The 18,389-nt window shown below is 32.6% G+C and overlaps 3 protein-coding genes across 3 annotated transcripts; all 3 read left to right on the plus strand.

Annotated features, from left to right (window-relative positions):
* The first annotated feature begins 629 nt into the window (after positions 1 to 629).
* On the plus strand, positions 630 to 7,871 carry LOC141716120 (uncharacterized). Its single transcript, XM_074518763.1, has 6 exons — positions 630 to 680; positions 743 to 886; positions 4,227 to 6,778; positions 6,870 to 6,957; positions 7,077 to 7,236; positions 7,324 to 7,871. Exons 1-6 carry the CDS (start codon positions 630 to 632, stop codon positions 7,869 to 7,871), a joined length of 3,543 nt encoding a protein of 1,180 aa, XP_074374864.1.
* A 344-nt stretch (positions 7,872 to 8,215) lies between these two features.
* Positions 8,216 to 9,249, plus strand: LOC141716136 (uncharacterized). The gene is made up of 2 exons (XM_074518764.1): positions 8,216 to 8,332; positions 8,809 to 9,249. The coding sequence occupies exons 1-2, from the start codon at positions 8,306 to 8,308 to the stop codon at positions 9,247 to 9,249; spliced, it is 468 nt and encodes a 155-aa protein (XP_074374865.1). The 5' UTR covers positions 8,216 to 8,305.
* A 908-nt stretch (positions 9,250 to 10,157) lies between these two features.
* On the plus strand, positions 10,158 to 12,579 carry LOC141724164 (uncharacterized). The gene is made up of 3 exons (XM_074526181.1): positions 10,158 to 10,246; positions 10,553 to 11,050; positions 12,429 to 12,579. The coding sequence occupies exons 1-3, from the start codon at positions 10,190 to 10,192 to the stop codon at positions 12,525 to 12,527; spliced, it is 654 nt and encodes a 217-aa protein (XP_074382282.1). The 5' UTR covers positions 10,158 to 10,189; the 3' UTR covers positions 12,528 to 12,579.
* Positions 12,580 to 18,389: the final 5,810 nt, after the last annotated feature.

Here is an 18,389-nt window from a genome sequence, read left to right on the forward strand (position 1 = left end):
GTGATGGAGAGTTTCAGATGGGGTGGGAATTAGAGACGAGAGAGAGAGATTTGTGAGAGACGAGAGAGAGATGAGAGTTAATTTAGTTTCTATGAAGAAGAGTGGGGGAAATAATTGGTATCAAAGAGGGAAAATTTCAACAATTTTGATTAAGGGGGAAATAAACTGAAGTGGGCGCGCGTTAAATTTTTTTAGCCACTTTTAAACATCGTTTAATAAAGAATTGATGTCTAATGTGTGATGTCTATTTAACATTTTCTTGTAGTGAATGTATTAATAATCTTTTATTGAAATTAAAATTCTAGGAGTTTTTCTCTTATCTTTCTTATGGGTTCAAGAAACCCTTGTAGATTCAAGGGTTGCCTTGTGGATTCAAGGTGCTTAAGGATTCTCGTGTAAGAGTTCATGCGACGATTAACGCTTGCTTTTTCTATGCTTCCGTTCTGCTTCAGTTGCATCAAAGCAGGCTTTTTCCTTTCCCTTCTTTACTTGATTCACTGTGGGAGAACCAATTATCAAATAAGTTCTTTGAGAGGCTACAACGGCTTTAACCGTGGCTCTGAAGGATTTCGCAGATCGAGTGGATACGTTGACATTCAAAAGGAATAACAAAAACAAGCACCGTAGCGATGAGAGATTTGATCGAAATCGAGTCCCTCGAAGCAGGAAATACCATGTTGGTGAGAATACTGACTTGGAGTCAAATATGGGTTGTCGGCTTAATGATAATTATATTATATAGGCTGATATACCATTATTCTATGGGTCTCTAGGATTGGATGAGTTCCTAAATTGGCATATTGATGTTGATAGATTCTTTGATGTTATGGGTTTACATGAGATCAAACTGGTGAAAGTGGCAGCAATCAGCTTAAAGAGTGTTGCTGTGATTTGATGGGATAAACTGTTTGCAGAAGAAAAGGTAAAATAAAGAACCGATCAAAATATGGCGACAGATGAAACAATTGATGTTGAAGATGTTTTTACCGGAGGATTATGATTGCAAAATATATGAAACGCAAGGAAGAAGATGATTTAGTTGAGTAATATGAACCCAATAATCCTTAAAATATGTTCGATGAATGTGCTCAACAAAAAAATCGGGTGGCTTGTTTGATATGGAAGATAGAAAACAGCTTGGTTATGTAATTGCGAAAAATTTCTTTCAAAGATTTGAAAGGTTCAGAGATAGTTGGAGAAGTGTGTGGGACACTGGATTTTGAAAATTGTATGCCTATAGATTGTAATGAAATTGATATGATTAAAGAATACGACAAGGATGGGGATGAAGAAGAAAACAGCAAAGTGAGTTTCGATGTGTATATGGAGATGAGGACAATGATTACCTACATGTTGAAGTCGTGCCTAATCAATCCTTGAACAGTTATAGAAAGGTTTATGATTTGCAACATTAAAACTTAATTCAGTCATTATGTAAGGTGAGTCCCTAATTTTTTGAGATTGTGGTAAGTTTACAATATCATGATAAATTTAATTTGAGTACATGGTTAATAAAATCAAGTTGCCTCTACAAATTTATGTCGCATCAAATAATGTTGTTTGGAGTAAGCTATTAGTTGTCACTACCTTAAGTGAAAATTATGTGACTAACATTGCTAGTTTGAATTATAAGAATGTTTCAGTTTTTTATAATTTTCATGTGAATTCATATGAGTTAGTAATCAATAGGCCATATCAGTTTGATTTGAATTGGTGTCACAAAATTTAGGGTAAGATAATAGACTTCAAAAATAATAACATGGAGTATGTCTTATATCCTTTTGGGAGTAAAGTTGTTTTAAAGTCATCATATAAATAACATTGTCTCTTGCTACAACACATTAGTCTTGTGATGTCGATTTCAAATTTGTGCTAAAAAAGTTTTATCATGGTTGGTTCGAACTGGTTTCCGTGATACCATTATACTTAAAAGTTATGTTGGACGAGAATGTGAAGTATAAAGTTCCAACAAAGTCTTTCCCTTTAAAAGTACCACATGGCGATATATAGAACAAGTCGTCGCAATTATTATTCTAGATGATAACTAATTGAGACCGAGTTTGTTCGAAGTGGAGGAGACAAATGTAGGAGAATTTTGGATCATATCAATGAAGTAATGAGACATGAGAAGAGTAAAGACATGATCACTCTATTAAAGATATGATGACATGATCACGCTATTCGATTGCATAGTCATGTCAAATTGAGATTTTGATGTGCATGCTCATGCTCAAAACTGTACACACAACTTTTACTTATTATTTAATTTAAATAAGGAGTTATTTTATTTTATTATAAAGTTTTATATCCCTATATAAAAAATATCACGATATAATGTATTGATAATTACTACACCATAGATTGGATACCGCAACCAGTCAGTCGAAAAACTGTTGTAATATACTGACATTTTCTTTAAATTTCACAAAATATAGGATATATTGTAATAATTTTCCAAATTCATTACAATCGAGGGTAAACAATGAAATTTTTTAAAGATATTATAATAGTTTTGAAATTGGTTGCTACAGAGTACCATATTTCAACAAGTACTTCAAGTTTTGTCCACCAGAGCTCCGACGTTGTCCGATTTTGACTGGATTTTGACCAGATCTCTAAAAAACGTATAAATTACCTATTCTAGAAAATAATATCCGTAGCTCTCCATTTTCCGATATTTCGGCTAATACGCCGATTTCTATAACACCGGCCTCTATATTTTACTAGCTTACGGCCCGTACGATGCATGGGTCTTGGTTAGTATTTATATATTTTAATTTGTTTTATATAATTTTAATAAAATTCAATATAAATAATTAAATAATATATAATGATTATATAGTTATAATTTCAAGTTAGGTTCAAATAGTATAAATAGTATATGATTGATAAGATCTTATTCGTATATAACAATGTAAATATTTTATGTTGGTGAGTGAGATTCGAATATAAAAACTTATATGTATCTTTATAAATAATATAAATGTTTTTTATTAATGGGATTCGAACCTGAGAATTTATATGTATATTTATAAATATTAATATAAATGTTTGTTGTTGACAGGATTCGAACCTGACAACTTGTGGAGTGTATTTTTAGAGTATTTAGATCTAACGACTCTGATTATTTGATGAAGAAGATTCGATTGTTGGAAACGCTTTTTTCACCAAATTTTCACAATTTAGAATTTGTTATTCACTACAAGAAAACAAGGGTAAATTTGACCGGATAAATATGACTGCGGCTAAATTTGACCGACGCTGGTCATATTTATGGTCAACTTACATATATAATTGGTCATACTTAAATTTGACTGCCGGCGGTCAAATTTAATGTCAACCAGCATTCTAAACCTGGTCAAGAATTAAATATGACCGATGAAAGTCAATTTTATTATCGGTCACATTTAATCGGTCATATTTAGTTTTTAACATTGCCAAAAATTGGAGGGAAATTTCCCGCCATGGCGGCCAAAATTGAGCGGAACAAATATGACCGAGGTCGGTCATATTTATGCTTGGCCATAAAAAAAATGGCGCCAAAATTCCCGCCAAAACTAAGAGAAATTATCAGGAACCAAATTTGACTGAAGTCGGTCATAACTAAGTTTGACTGTCATCGGTCAATTTTGTTATTAACTATTTTTTAGGCAAATTTTAATAATTTATTAAATTTGACTGCCTTACCGTTGCTTTGGTCGTATTTATAAATATGACCGCAGTCGGTCATATTTATAATTATGACCGCCCTCGGTCAAATTTACCCGTTTTAGATCTGATACCTTCTGCTTCTTTTCTAAACTTTCCTTTCTTTACTAAACTTTCTCCTCTCATTTTGCCTTCTTCTTCCACCATAACTCCACCCTTTGTACACCATAACTCCACCCTTTGTCCTCATTTTTCATGAGATCTAATTAATCATCAAGTAAGTTTCATTCCTTAACTTTTGCATTTAATTAATTTTACTTTCTTAACATAGTATGGAGCTATTATTTGGTTGTACACATGTGTATGTATTTTTGGGGATTCCTAATTTGTTGATGAAATTAGTGTTATTATTAGCTGTGAACCATGATTATAGTTAATTGAACTTTTATGGTGAGTATTAATATAAATTATAATGGTAGCCAATTTATCGATTTGTTTAATATAAATTGATTATTTATGATCTATTTATATTTATGTTAATTTGCATTTAACTCACATCACGTATGTATAATTTGTAGATGACATCTGATCGTAGTTGGGTTGGTCATAATCGGTACAACGATTTGAAGTATTTAACAGAAGAGTACAAAAATGGTGTGGATGATTTTATTAAATTTGCATGTGATCATCTTGATCCTAGAGATGGAGGGCTAATAAGATGTCCATGTAACGATTGTGTAAATAAGTACTTCAAGGATCCTAGTGCGGTGAAAGTTGATTTATACCTTAATGGTATTATGGAATGGTATACTAGATGGGATTTGCATGGGGAAAGGGATATGCCTCGAGGTGATACCAATACAAGTTCTCATAATATTCATTATAATGATGAGGATATGTATGATGCTCGTGATATGCTAAGAGATTTTGCAGATGCAAATCGACATTTTGAGAATTTTGTGGAAGAACCAAATACAAAAGCAAAAGAATTTTACGAGATGGTGGAGAATGCTTCTGAGCCAATATATCCAAACAATCCGAATTTCACAACATTGTCATTTGTTAACAAGCTACTTCATTGGAAACACAAGCATAATTGTACTAATAGTGGCTTTGATGAGTTGATTCACCTTATTGGATCGGTATTGCCCGTTGATCATAAATTGCCTCGGAACTACTATGACGTGCGAAAGATGATAAGAGGATTGCATATGGAATATGAAAAAATTGATGCTTGCGAGAATGATTGCATGTTGTTTTACAAAGAAAATAGAAACAAGACACATTGTGATATATGCACTACAAGTCGATACAAGGAGCAAAAGGATCCAAAGAAAAATAAAATCCCACGAAAGATCTTGCGATACTTTCCTCTTACCCAAAGGTTGCAGCGTTTATTCATGAATAAGAAGACTGCAGAAGATATGAGGTGGCACCACAATAGGGTCAAAGTTGATGGTCAATTATGTCATCCGGCGGATGGAGATGAGTGGAAACAATTTGATCGTAGATTTCCAAACTTTTCAAAAGAGATTCGGAATGTCAGACTTGGCCTCTCTAGTGATGGATTTGACCCTTTCCGTGATTCACACGCTAGGGAATATACTGTTTGGCCTGTGGTTGTAGTAGTTTACAACCTTCCTCCATCTATGTGCACGAAAGCTCCCTACATGTTTATGCCTCTTCTGATTCCTGGGCCGAATGATCCAACAAAAGATCTTCATGTTTACCTCCGACCATTGATTGATGAATTGAAAATATTATGGCGCACCGGAGCAGAAACTTATGATAGGTTTTCTTGTACAAATTTTATGATGAAGGCGGCATTAATGTGGACAATCAGTGACTTTCCTGCACTTGGAATGCTTAGTGGGTGGTCCACAAAGGGGAAGTTGGCATGTCATATTTGTATGGGACAAGTAAAAGCCAATCAACTAAAGCATGGTGGTAAGCCTAGTTTTTATGGAACTGCTCGATATTTCTTAGAACCGGATGACCCGTTGAGAAGGTTTACAAAGTTTGGAAGAACTGAAGCACATTCAGTTACATATCGTTATCCAGGATCACTAGTAAGGAGTCTTTGTGAGGATACGCAGTTTCCTCCTTCAGGAAAGACATCTTGGAGAAAACCGAGGGACTATGGTATGACACATAATTGGACTCACTTTTCTCCATTTTTTGAGCTTCCATATTGGGAGACACTCACTCTTCGTCACAACATTGATGTCATGCATACCGAAAAAAATGTTTTTGAGAACATATTTTTTACAATGATTGGTGACACTAAGAAAACGAAAGACAATAGAAAAGCAAGAGAAGATTATAAAGAACTAGGTGTGCATCGTGAATTGTGGATTCAAGATGATGGTACAATGCCAAATGCCCCATATGTGCTTTCCAGGGATCAACTTCTTAAGTTGTTTAGATGGATTTACACACTTCAGCTTCCTGATGGGTACGCCTCTAATATATCCAGGTGTGTTAATTTTGAAACAAAATCTATTCACGGAATGAAGTCGCATGATTGTCATATTTTTATGCAAAAATTGTTGCCTATGATTTGTCGTGACTTACTACCTAGGCATGTAGCGGATGTTCTTATTGAGTTATCTAACTTCTTCCAAGATTTATGTTCTTCAACTCTAAAGTACGGTGATTTGGAAAAAATGGAGAAGGACATAGCGAGAATCATGTCAAAACTTGATGTCATGTACACTCCAAGTTTTTTTGATCCGATGGAGCATTTGCCACTACATTTGGCTACAGAGTGTAAATTGGGTGGCCCGTGTAATTTTCGATGGATGTATTTTGTTGAAAGATATTTGCACATTTTGAAGTTGAAAGTTAGAAACAAAGCTCGAGTCGAGGGTTCAATAGCCGAACGATATATTGAGGAGGAGGGTGTACACTTTTGCTCATTATACTTTGATTCTAAAATTGCAACCATGCATAATCGACTTCGTCGAAATGAGGCACCCCGACAATCTCATGATCCCAATTTGTTGGAAGTTTACACATATCCAACGCTACCCGGTCTACGGAATAGAGATAGAATCTTGAGTGATGATGAACATAGACTTGTAACGTACTATGTTCTTATCAACTCACCCGAGGTTGGAAAATATTTGCGGTAAGATATTTATTTTGACCATCTTTACACAATCATGATAACTTTCTTATTCAATTTACTAATCTAATTTAATGTTTAGTGGATTTCATAGGTTGGTGCAAAAACAATACCCGCACTACAATGATGCCGAAAAAGATCAATTTCAAAAAGATAATTTTTTGGATTGGTTCGAAAGAAGGGTAAATTTTAAATATATAAATGTGTGTATATTTTTATGTGTGCAAATATATATATATATACATATACACACAAGTTTATTCATGTACTTGTGTAATTTTTGTTATGTACAATATTTTAGGTACAAGATGATGGAGAGCTCAAGGACAAATTTATAGATTTAATAAGAGGTCCTATTTATAAAGTTGAATCTTATAAAACATGCAAGTGCAATGGTTATAAATTTGCTTGTGCAAATTCTAATGAGCTCACATCATCAAATTCCGGTGTAGTTGTAATTGGTGAGAAATTTTATATAATCATAAAATTTAGGTTGAATTTGGTCTTCATTATGTATAAATCCAATTTTGACACATTTTAAATTGTAGGGACTTCTTACAAAGAAAGTCATGGAAATAATTACGGGAGACTACAAGAAGTTCTAAAGCTTCGATATCGCAATGGGCATGAAATTGTCGTCTTCAAATGTCATTGGTTTGATCATACAAGACATGTCAAAATTGATAGAAATCGGATGATAACCGTAGATGTTAAATCGAAGCTAAATGCCGAAGATGTGTTTGTGTTGGCTAGCCAAGCTCATCAAGTATATTATGCCCCAAATATTGCAAATCCAAAGTCATCATGGTATACTATCCTAACAACAAAGAGCCGGCAAGTCGATGAAAGCGTGACATCTAGAGAAGAAAATATATTCAATGATGATGCTTTTCAAAATGAAGAATCAAATGCTTCATCTTCACATGTGGAAAGAGTGGTCGTTGATGATCCGATAAATTTCTTTATTGACTTGACAATGTTTGAAAATAATCATTTCGTGGATGACTATGAAGAAGAACAAAATGCGAGAAATAAAGAAAATCAAAATGAAGACATGAACATTGATGATGGAAGTGATAACGATGATTTGACATAGTTCAATTGTTTTCTAGTTAATTTGTACCAATGCGGATATTAGTAGGACATTTTTCATGAATTTTAATACATTCCGTAAATTTGATATTTACTTATTTTAATTAAATTTACTATATTTCATGATTTTTATTCATATTTAGAACTTTGTAATGTTTAAATTGTATTATTTTGGAAACAGAAAAAATTGGGCAGTAGCTACTGGAAGTTAAACTGAAGCCTCAAATTATATGACCGGGTTCGGTCAAAATTAAATGACACGGGAAAAATTCACTCGACGCGGTCATATTAAGCCTGTATATAATTTTTTTATAACATTTTGTTGACTTTACCATCCATTATCTCCCTAAACAGCGCCGCACAGAAATACTAGGGTTTTATCTCTCAGACTTCAAATTCTCCAAAAACTTAGCCAACGAAGCCAAAAAGCTCATTCAAATGAAGCGAAACTTAGCAATCACGGTGGTAATGTTTTGAGAAACTATTATCCATTTAGGGTTTTGTATATTTTGGGTATTTTGGTGATTAACATTTGATTACGGTTGTCTATTCTCCTTTTTGGATAATTATTTTGTTCTATTGATGATTTAATTGTGTTTATTTGATATTTTCATCACTTTTTTGTATGTGTGGGTTTAAAGTTTGAATCTCTATTTTCCACCCTTAAATCTGTATTTTCTGTTAATGTTTGTGTTATCTTATTATGTTTGGTTATAAACAAACTAAAATTTAGTCTTTTTTATCAGCTGTTATGTATTTGTTAGGTATAATTTTCTTATTATGTTATGTTTGTGTTATCTTATTGTGATACTAAGCAGTACTCTGTCTCTTTTCTTAATTTGAGCTTAAGATTGAATTTATGTATTTGTGTCTAATTTTTTTTATCTTAACATGTTCTATAAATTAGTTTTGATATTTGTTGTTTTTTTTAATATATCCAGGTTGGTAGGTGTAGTTTTTTGTTGATTCTGTTTGTGATTCTTATGGCGTTGGGGTCTAGTAGCAGCTGGAATGGTGGTAGTAGAGGGGGAAGAGGTGGACGGGGAAGAGGTGGACGCGGAAGAGGGGGAGGTGGACAGGGAAGAGGTGGACAGGGAAGGGGTGGAAAGGGAAGGGGTACTGGTAGAGGGAATGGCAGTGGAACGGAAAATGAAGGAGATAGGGAGGAAGGTGGCGATAATGATGACAATGATGAGGAGAATGGTGATGAAGGACAGGAAAGTCGTATTGTACCGCATATAACATTCCAGAGAGCTAAACGTAGCTGCTGTGTTGGTGACTACAATAAGAGACCTGCCACAGATGCGGATAGGCAGATTGTCAAGGAAGAAAGTAATTTCTATTTCCTACTACATATTGCTTATACATATATACGGGTTTGATACAAGTGTAGTACTGTGTGTATACAATTGAATGTGCACAAACTTATACCTTTACCTGCTTGATTATTAAGATTAATCTGTTCCTTATGATGCATACTAGTGTATAAATTACATGTCTAATAGCATAAGACTATTTTATCCTAGTATGTTATATATACTATAAAAAAATCTGACTGTAACTAATAATTGTAGTATCAAGGAGGCTAAGAAAAAAAAGACCTTGAGCTACATAATTAAAGTAAATTGGGATGAATATACACATCAATCAAAGGGAGCAGAACGTGAAGCCTTCTATGACCGTTGTATTAAGGAATTTAAGGTATTTTTAATTTTCATGCCTTTTATTTTTTCATATTAATTATACGCAGTTGTTTACCTTTTTAATTTTATACTTGTACGTGTATCTCGTTTGGTAGAAGTACTATGCTTATCCAGAAGGAGTTGAAGAAGAGGGGGATAGAGCGGTAAAAGAGTATTTGAAGAAAAATTGGAAGAGCCTTCCCTATCAGGAGAAGACCAGGGCAGAGCGGGATGCTAATGACGCGAGAAATGGAGGATCGACCACGGCTACTCGACGTTCTTTCAGACCACATTACTTCAGCCCACGGACTTGGGACAGCCTCAATGAGTACTGGGATTCTGACCTGTTTAAGAAGAGGTCTATCAAATCCAAGAATGCTCGAGCACAGCTGGAACATCAACATTATAGCGGGGCAATGCCTTTTGACGAGAGACGTGAGCTATACGAATTTTAGTGAGTAATAATTTTTGTCTAGTTCTTTATTTTGATTACTCAGATTCAAGTACCTTAATCTTTACGCTCATTAGACATTATAAGATGTCTAATTTATAAAATGATTTGTAAGTAAACCATTTGTAAGTAAATTGATGTTTTTAATTACAGAGGCTTGAAGAGGAAAAACAAGCACCTATTTCTGATATGGAGTTTATGGACCACGTATACCACTTTGATAATCCGGCTACTATAAAGTTGAAGGTATACATACACATAATTCAAGTAGCATTACATTTATATGATCATACATTTACATTCATTTTGGAGAATGTTTTGATATCAATAACGTCCCTGTAAAAATTAAAAGAGAATTTTGTGCAACATATCTATTCATAGGTTTATTGTTATTGTTCTGCACTCTCAAATTCAAATTGTCAAACATGATTAAAAAGTAAATGCCGTGCAGTATATATATAATTATAGTTAGTTTAAATTCTTTGTTCTTGTTACTTAACAATTTTCAGCTTGATTGTGTAAATTTGGACTTATGTCTTTTACATGTTGCAGGAAGATATGGAAAGGGTGCGGGCTTCACAATCCATACCGGAAGAGATGACTTTGGATCCACCTCCATCACCAGCTAGTTTGAAGAAGATACATCGGAAAAATGAATTGAGCCTAACAATCCTAGCGAGGCCCCCGAAAAAGGGAATATCTGTCCTTCATCCTCGACATCCGGTAGCTGAAATTATAGGAGGCTACAAGGCAGCGGAACTGACTAGCTTCCAAAGTACACAGAATTCTCGTTCCTCTTCCCAGCCAATTTCTGATGATAATCTGGATTTGATAGTCAGGGTTTCTGGTGAGATACACCTAATGGTTCATTCCCTGGAGATGACGGAGGTGCCACGTGCATTACTAAATGATCGAATGCAAAGCTTGGCCACTGCAGCATTCCCGAACCGAGATGACCCGAAGCAGCAGGAGTTATGGACTGAATATATGCGGCTTGGGACGGCCTTTGTTGTTGATGCCATGGCATTGAACAAAAAAGTCATTTTGGAGGTACCTTTCTTATCTTAGTTCATATAATTTTCTACGGCATCTTTATTTCAGTTACAGTAATACACATTACCTAAACTATAGAGATAAATTTGATTCTATAGTTATATTATATTTTCTTCAAAACTATTATTCAAAAACAAATATGGAGCCAAAAGTGCCTGTGTACTATGAACATTTTATAACAATAAAGTACATATAGTAAGGAAATTGCTTCCTTGAAAAGCAAGTGAAGTGAATCTATTCATATTTTTCTATAAATAGTCAATAAAGTTATAAAGTCAACTGTGGTTAAATTATTTGAATAAAGTTGGTAAAAAAAGAAAAAGAGACCAGAATATGCAAAACCATATAAAGGGAAGGAAATTTCCATGAATTTACAAGTGCTAGCTAGTTCCCACTTAGGTTTTATGCAAGAAGATATTATTTCTAACAAAGGGGATAGTTTGAGTTAAATTATTGAGGAAGTGAACCAAATTTTAGCTACAATATTTGGCTTCACAACAACAAGAAAATCTAAAGGTCGGTTGGAGAAAATTGACAAAAAAATAGTAGTGTATTAATTTTTTACAAGTTTAGGCAGGGGTGTTTTGAATTTCAAGTATGTTTGTAGGTGAAAAATTGTCCTAAAATAACTGTAGTCTACATAATTATTTGATTGCATTAAAGCAGGAGCTTCTTGTCAAATAGCTCAACTTGGCCTTTTCTTCAAGAGTGGTTCAGACAGTAGGGAATGACAGATGAGTTGAATGGTAACACAAACACAATGCCTATGAAATGTATAGGCAGCCATTTTTAAAAGCTTAGATTTAAACAATAATTATATGTGAAGAGATAAGGTTTTGGAAATAAGAATATGATGACATTGATTTGTGATGCCTGAAATTTCTGGTACTCGTGTACAATTATTCAGGATTATCGTTATAATTCTGGGCTGATGGAAGGGTTTCACAGTTTGGAAATTATAGCTTTTTTACCTGTGTCTCTAAACTTGTGTATGCTGGAATTTATGTGTGACACACCTGGAATGTATGTTTTATAATTGTAATGGTGCCTGAATTTGTAAGATAATAACTAACCACACCTTGTGCATGTTTTTGTTACGTGGTTTAAAAGTAATATCACTTAGTGAGTAGGAAGCATAAAAATAACAAATATAAATTTATTTGATCCATGAACCACTACCTATAACTAAGTTTCTATTACAGACTTCTGAAAGTTATTGCAGGTGATAATATAGCGTGTGTTAATAATATTACTAAGTTTTTCTAAATCCTCAGCTGAGTAAAGACACCTTTGTTGGCAGTATACAAATTTTGTGATAATGTAAGCTAATTTCTTTTATGTTGTGTTCTTATATAATGTATACCATGTATTGCAGGGTACTAGAATTGAAAAGGCTCCTTTGTATGACAACCACTTCCAAGACAACGATGAAGATGATGAAGATCAAGATGCTGAGAATTACTCCCTCCATTAGCGTAACACTCCCAGCTCTAACTAGTACTCTAACTAGTACAAGTAGGTTGACTTTGCCGTCGAATGAACTTCAAATATCTACTAATATCATATGTTAGATAATTATTTTGGGATATAACAACTAATTTCTCCTTGGTAGCTAACTTTTTGGGACAAAAACTTATGTGATATGTCTCCTTTTGGGTTAACTTTTTGGGATTGAACAATCAATCTCCCAGCCTAGCTTAACTTGTTGAGCTATTAGATGTCAAACATTTGACAATATATTGGCATGTATAACCTTTTGGATGTTTTAAGGAAGTTATTCGGATGGCACAATTTAAACTTATCTTTATATTGTTTGAGTTTTTGTTTATTTTTGGAGATTGTGGATGGGATATACAGGTTATTGATATACTGGTTCACAGGGCCGGTTTTTTTTTAAATAATTGTATGTTAAATCTGTCCGCTTTTCGTCACATTTAACATACCAATATCTCATACAATAATTATATCTGACTAATATTAGTCACATTTGCTCTTTAAATTTGATCAAAATCAGTCATTTTTATAAATTCGACTAACACAAACGGAGTCATATTTACAATTTTGACCAAAAAATAACCTAGTCAAATTTATAAATTTGACCGATACCCGTGGTATTTTATGACCAGAGGCGGGAAATTTAATTTTTACGAAAATTTTGAAGTCAAAGGTCAAAATATAAAACTGACCGATTGAAGTCGATTTTAGGCGGTCAAATTTAGTGGGTCATATTTGAGCGGTCATATTTGGTCGGTCAAATTTAATTAATTTTGACCGATTTCACTAAATTTGACCAGCCTAAAAAAGACCGACACATTTCGGTCGTATTTAGCTAAATACGACCGCCAGCGGTCAAATTTGATTAAATATGACTGGAAAATTTCAGTCATATTTAGCCGTTTTTCTTGTAGTGATTGTTAATGTTATATGAAACAAAGTTTGTAAGAGATTAGTTTAGCATGTATGAATATCTAAGTGTTTTTATATGTATGTATATATTTGTGTATATATATTTGTGTTTATGATGTGTGGGAGAAGGTAGAAAGAGGTGGATGTGTGGGAGAGGGTATGAAGAGAGGTGGGTAGGAAAAGATGAAAGAGATAATGGAGGAATTAAAATGTATATGTATGAATATAATGTGTTTATATGTAAAAGGGAGTTGCTGCGAAGAATCTGGACCATTGGATTGTAATTTTGGTTAGTTAAATTTGGACTGTTGGATGTGTTTCACATGGATCGCTAACATGGCATCAAATTTGACCGCGTTCGGTCAAATTTATAAATATGACCCCCTTTAGTCAAATTAATAAGTATGACCGAGTTCGGTTATATTTATAAATATGACTGACGCCGGTCAATTTAGTAAATTTGACAAACTAGGATTTGCGGTCAAATATGTACTTAAATTTGACTAACAACGGTGATATTTTTAAATGTGACTGAAATCAGTCAATTTTATAAATGTGATAAATATGATAAATTTTAATATATATATATATGGAATTGATAAGTAAACATAAAAAATTATTATTTAAACTCCATGTGTATTGCAAATGACATAACCACCCATAATAGAAATAAATTCCAAGAGTTTTACTTCTAAAAATCATGGGAAAATGTGTAATAAAATTTTTAAAATTTAAAAGTGGAGTTTATATAGTAAAAAGTGGAGGTTATTTAACAATTTCCTAAATATATATAAATAATGAATTTGTAATTGATATAATCAATTTAGTTTTTACATACACTCTTAAAGTCTAAGAAAGTTAAAATTCATACGGTTGGATTGTTCAAATTCTAATTTAGATAACACAACACTATTAACCATTGTATGTGCAATCCGTAAATTTAAACTTTAAATCATATATATCAAGGAATAATTTGAATTATGTTTGATTTTTTTCACTCGGTCACTGTTATCGTCTCTTAATTTTTTTTTAGTATATACAATATGTTGTTACACTACATTTTTAAATACTTTTATTTTTTCTAAAATTCAAAATTCTTAAATAAATCTAACATCAACATTTTTTAGTGATTTCTCAATTTGATATGATATGTTCCTAAAAAAATTTATAAAATAATTAAGCATTTTAATTTTAATTTTTAATTATTTTGTTTTACTAGGATTTGTTCAAGCAACAAGTTGGTATGGCCCACCTATCTTCCGAGGTCACTAGTTTACACTTTCACTAACCTTTTCTATATCTTTTCTATATCCGTTTTTATGAGCAAGGGAAAAATGCCACATACTAATCAAGCTGCTGATAATTGGACAGTACCCCTTCCGTCGAAGGATATACCGGGTGATTTTCTGTATATTCTTCAAAATTATGAAATTCCATGAACACCCATATAGTAGGTTCATTTAAATTATAGACTGCAAATCATGAAACCAGCAAATAAGGTTGTTCATCAAACCACCAATACAATACCGTAAATTGCGGTTTTTTATTTTCTTGGTGTAGTTGTAGTTTGATTTTTTCACAAACTGCGACGATGCAAGTGGCAGTATGATGAGTTAATGATATAGTAGAACGGACCGCTCACATCAGAATTTTATAAAATAATATTTATACTTTAATAATTATATAATTTTATTAAAATTATATATTATATGTGATATTGTTATTAGAAGTTTCATGTTCTATTATTAAATTATAAGAATCGATAGTTGTATTGGACTAGCACATTTAAACCTATTATATGAAAAATTAGCATAATAACTTGGAGACATGCATCATTTCCGAGCATTAAATGACACTCACATATTATATTTGCATGGGCCCCTTAAACCAACCTGCACTATACGCATTTTTCGGTGTAAGGTTTAAGATTTATGCAGTGTGATTGACTACATGAAAAACGAGTAAATACGATCGGATATAAATCGGTTGTATTTAGTTAAATTTGACCGTTTTCGGTCGTATTAAATACGACCGGTTTTTGGACCGGTCGTATTCGCTCGAGTCATATTTAGTAAATCGGTTGTATTTAGTATAAGAACGGCTAAATTCGACCGCTTAAACTAAAGGTTGACTGTTAAAATAGCAAGCCAAATACATTTATTTTTTTCTAAAATTTTTGTGTGATAACTAAAATATATAGATGTTGACATCCGTACGGTTGGATCATTCATAAATTTTTTTATAAAAATTTAAACATCAATATGGGACTAAACACTAGTAAGAAGTATTGGTCAAACTATTGGTTGATTGTTTAAATAACAAACCAAACACATATATTTTTTTCTAAAATTGTTATTATATCACTAAAATATATAGACCTTGATATCCATACAGTTGGATCATTTATAAATATTTTCAAAAAAATTGATACATTAATATGGGACTAAACAGTAGTAAAAAGTACTCGTCATACTACTGGTTGACTGTTAAAATAGCAAACCTAATATATTTACTTTTCCTAAAACATTTATCATATCACTAAAATATATATATGTTGACATCCGTACAATTAGATCATTCGTAAATAGTTTTAAAAAAATAAAACATCAATATGGGACTAAACACTAGTAAGAAGCACTTGTCAAACTATTGGTTGACTGTTTAAATAACAAACCAAATACGTATATTTTTTTCTAAAATTGTTATCATAATACTAAATATATAGATCTTGACATATGTATGGTTGGATCATTCATAAAAAATTTTTAGAAAAATCAAAACACTAATATGGGACTAAACACTAGTAAGAAATATTCATCAAACTACTAGTTGACTGCTAAAATAGCAAACCAAATACATTTATTTTTTTCTAAACTTTTTATCATATCACTAAAATATATTGATATTGACATCTATAAGGTTGGATCATTCATAAATATTTTTAGAAAAATCGATACATTAATATGGGACTAAACACTAGTAAGAAATACTTGTCAAACTACTAGTTGACTGTTAAAATATCAAACCGAATACATTAATTTTTTTCTAAATTTTTTATTATATTACTAAAATTGACTACTCGTAGTTATATTTATAAACATGACTGCGTCAGTCAAATTTGATTTTAATAATATTCGTTTATCTTGGGCGGGAAATTTAGCGCCAAAATATAAATTTGACCACCCTTAAATATGACTGTTTGCGGTCAAATTTACGGCTAACAAATTTTGTTCACTTTGCGGGAAGTTTCCATTTATTTTTTTTAGGACTCAAAAAATAAATATGACCGAACGAATTTGACCAGAAAATAAATTTGACCGCCGCTAGTCAAAATTAAATATTGACCATTAGTAAATAAATGTTTGACCTCAAATTTGACTGCTTTCAGTCAAATATAAGTCTAACGAGTTATAAATAAAAGTTGACCGTAAATATGACCGCCGTTGGTCAAATTTAGCCGCATTCATATTTAGCTAGTCAAATTTACCCTTGTTTTTTTGTAGTGTAGAGGACCAGAAAAAAAATAAAAAGGCTGAAAGGCGTATAGATATGCCTAGGGTTGCCACCATCATTTAACACGAGAAACGAAAAAGGAAGATGAGAGGGAAAAAAAGAAAAAAAAATATGAATGAGCCAATATTATCAACGAGATACAAAGTGTGTGCATGAGAGTCCCAACTAATATTATAATGGTACTAATATTATATATGTTTACATTATCAATGGTGCATAAATCGTATATTAGTTATAGCCCACCTTAACCATACCGATGTCACTCGTAGCAAGATAAATATACCAATTTAAAACTCTCCAATTCTCATCAAAACAACATTCTTTGTCACTAACACCTATTTCTCTGCCAACACCCTCTTCCTTGCCCTGTAGGTTATCATTTCCGCAGTCATGGCAGCTCCTTCATCTGTTGAAGCTCAAATTTATGCTTTACCCCGCATCATCGTCAATGGGACACTGTCTTGTTCTGTTGATGCCTCCTTTCCCGCCAATGGCACTAACAACCTCCCACCTTTCGCTAGTGAGTAGATATGTGCATATGCTAATTTAAATTGAAAAAAAAAATGTATACAATATGTACAACCAATTTACCTGATTTTTTTAAGTCGAATACATGAACTACACAAAATACATAAATATCTGAAAAATAGTTTTTTTCTTGCATTGTATAATGATATTAAAATGTTTATGTATTACCTTGTAAATGTAATTGTACATGTATATGCATCGGTACAATTGATGTGGGGAAGTACAACTCTGGATACTACAACAGCAGATTCATTTAGGGTTCTTCACATTATTATTTACACTATTCAAAATATTTTATTGATCTTTTCATATTTATTGTCTAGAGGTACTCACAATTATAGAATCATTATTATGTGCAATGTACGCTCCTCAATTTTGGATACCTTATAACAAATTTAACACATCAACTCCCCGTCACTGGTATTCCCATCATTGGTCTCAAACGACACCAATATTGTTGCTCCACCTTTTCGGTTTGATCTTGCAGTATAATATAAATATATACACAAATACACAGCCTGTTGATGTATTATGCATGCTCATACTCAAAACTACACACACTACTTTTAATTTTTATTTATTTTCAATAAGGAGTTGTTTTTATTGTATTATAGGGGTTTATTTCCTTGTATAACATCATGATGATGTAATGTATTAATAATCTTTTATTGAAATTAAAAGCCTAAGAGTTTTTCTCTTACCTTTCTTATGGGTTCAAGAAACCCTTATCGATTCAAGGGCTGACTTGTGGATTCAAGGTGCTTAAGGATTTCTCGTATAAGAGTTCATGCGATAATAAATGCTTGCTTTTCCTATGCTTCCATGCTGCGTCAATTGCATCAGAGCAGGCTTTTTCCAGTCCTTTCTTTACCTGATTCACTGTGGGAGA

The sequence above is a fragment of the Apium graveolens genome, chromosome 1, assembly GCF_009905375.1.
Source record: "Apium graveolens cultivar Ventura chromosome 1, ASM990537v1, whole genome shotgun sequence".
Lineage (NCBI taxonomy): Eukaryota > Viridiplantae > Streptophyta > Magnoliopsida > Apiales > Apiaceae > Apium > Apium graveolens.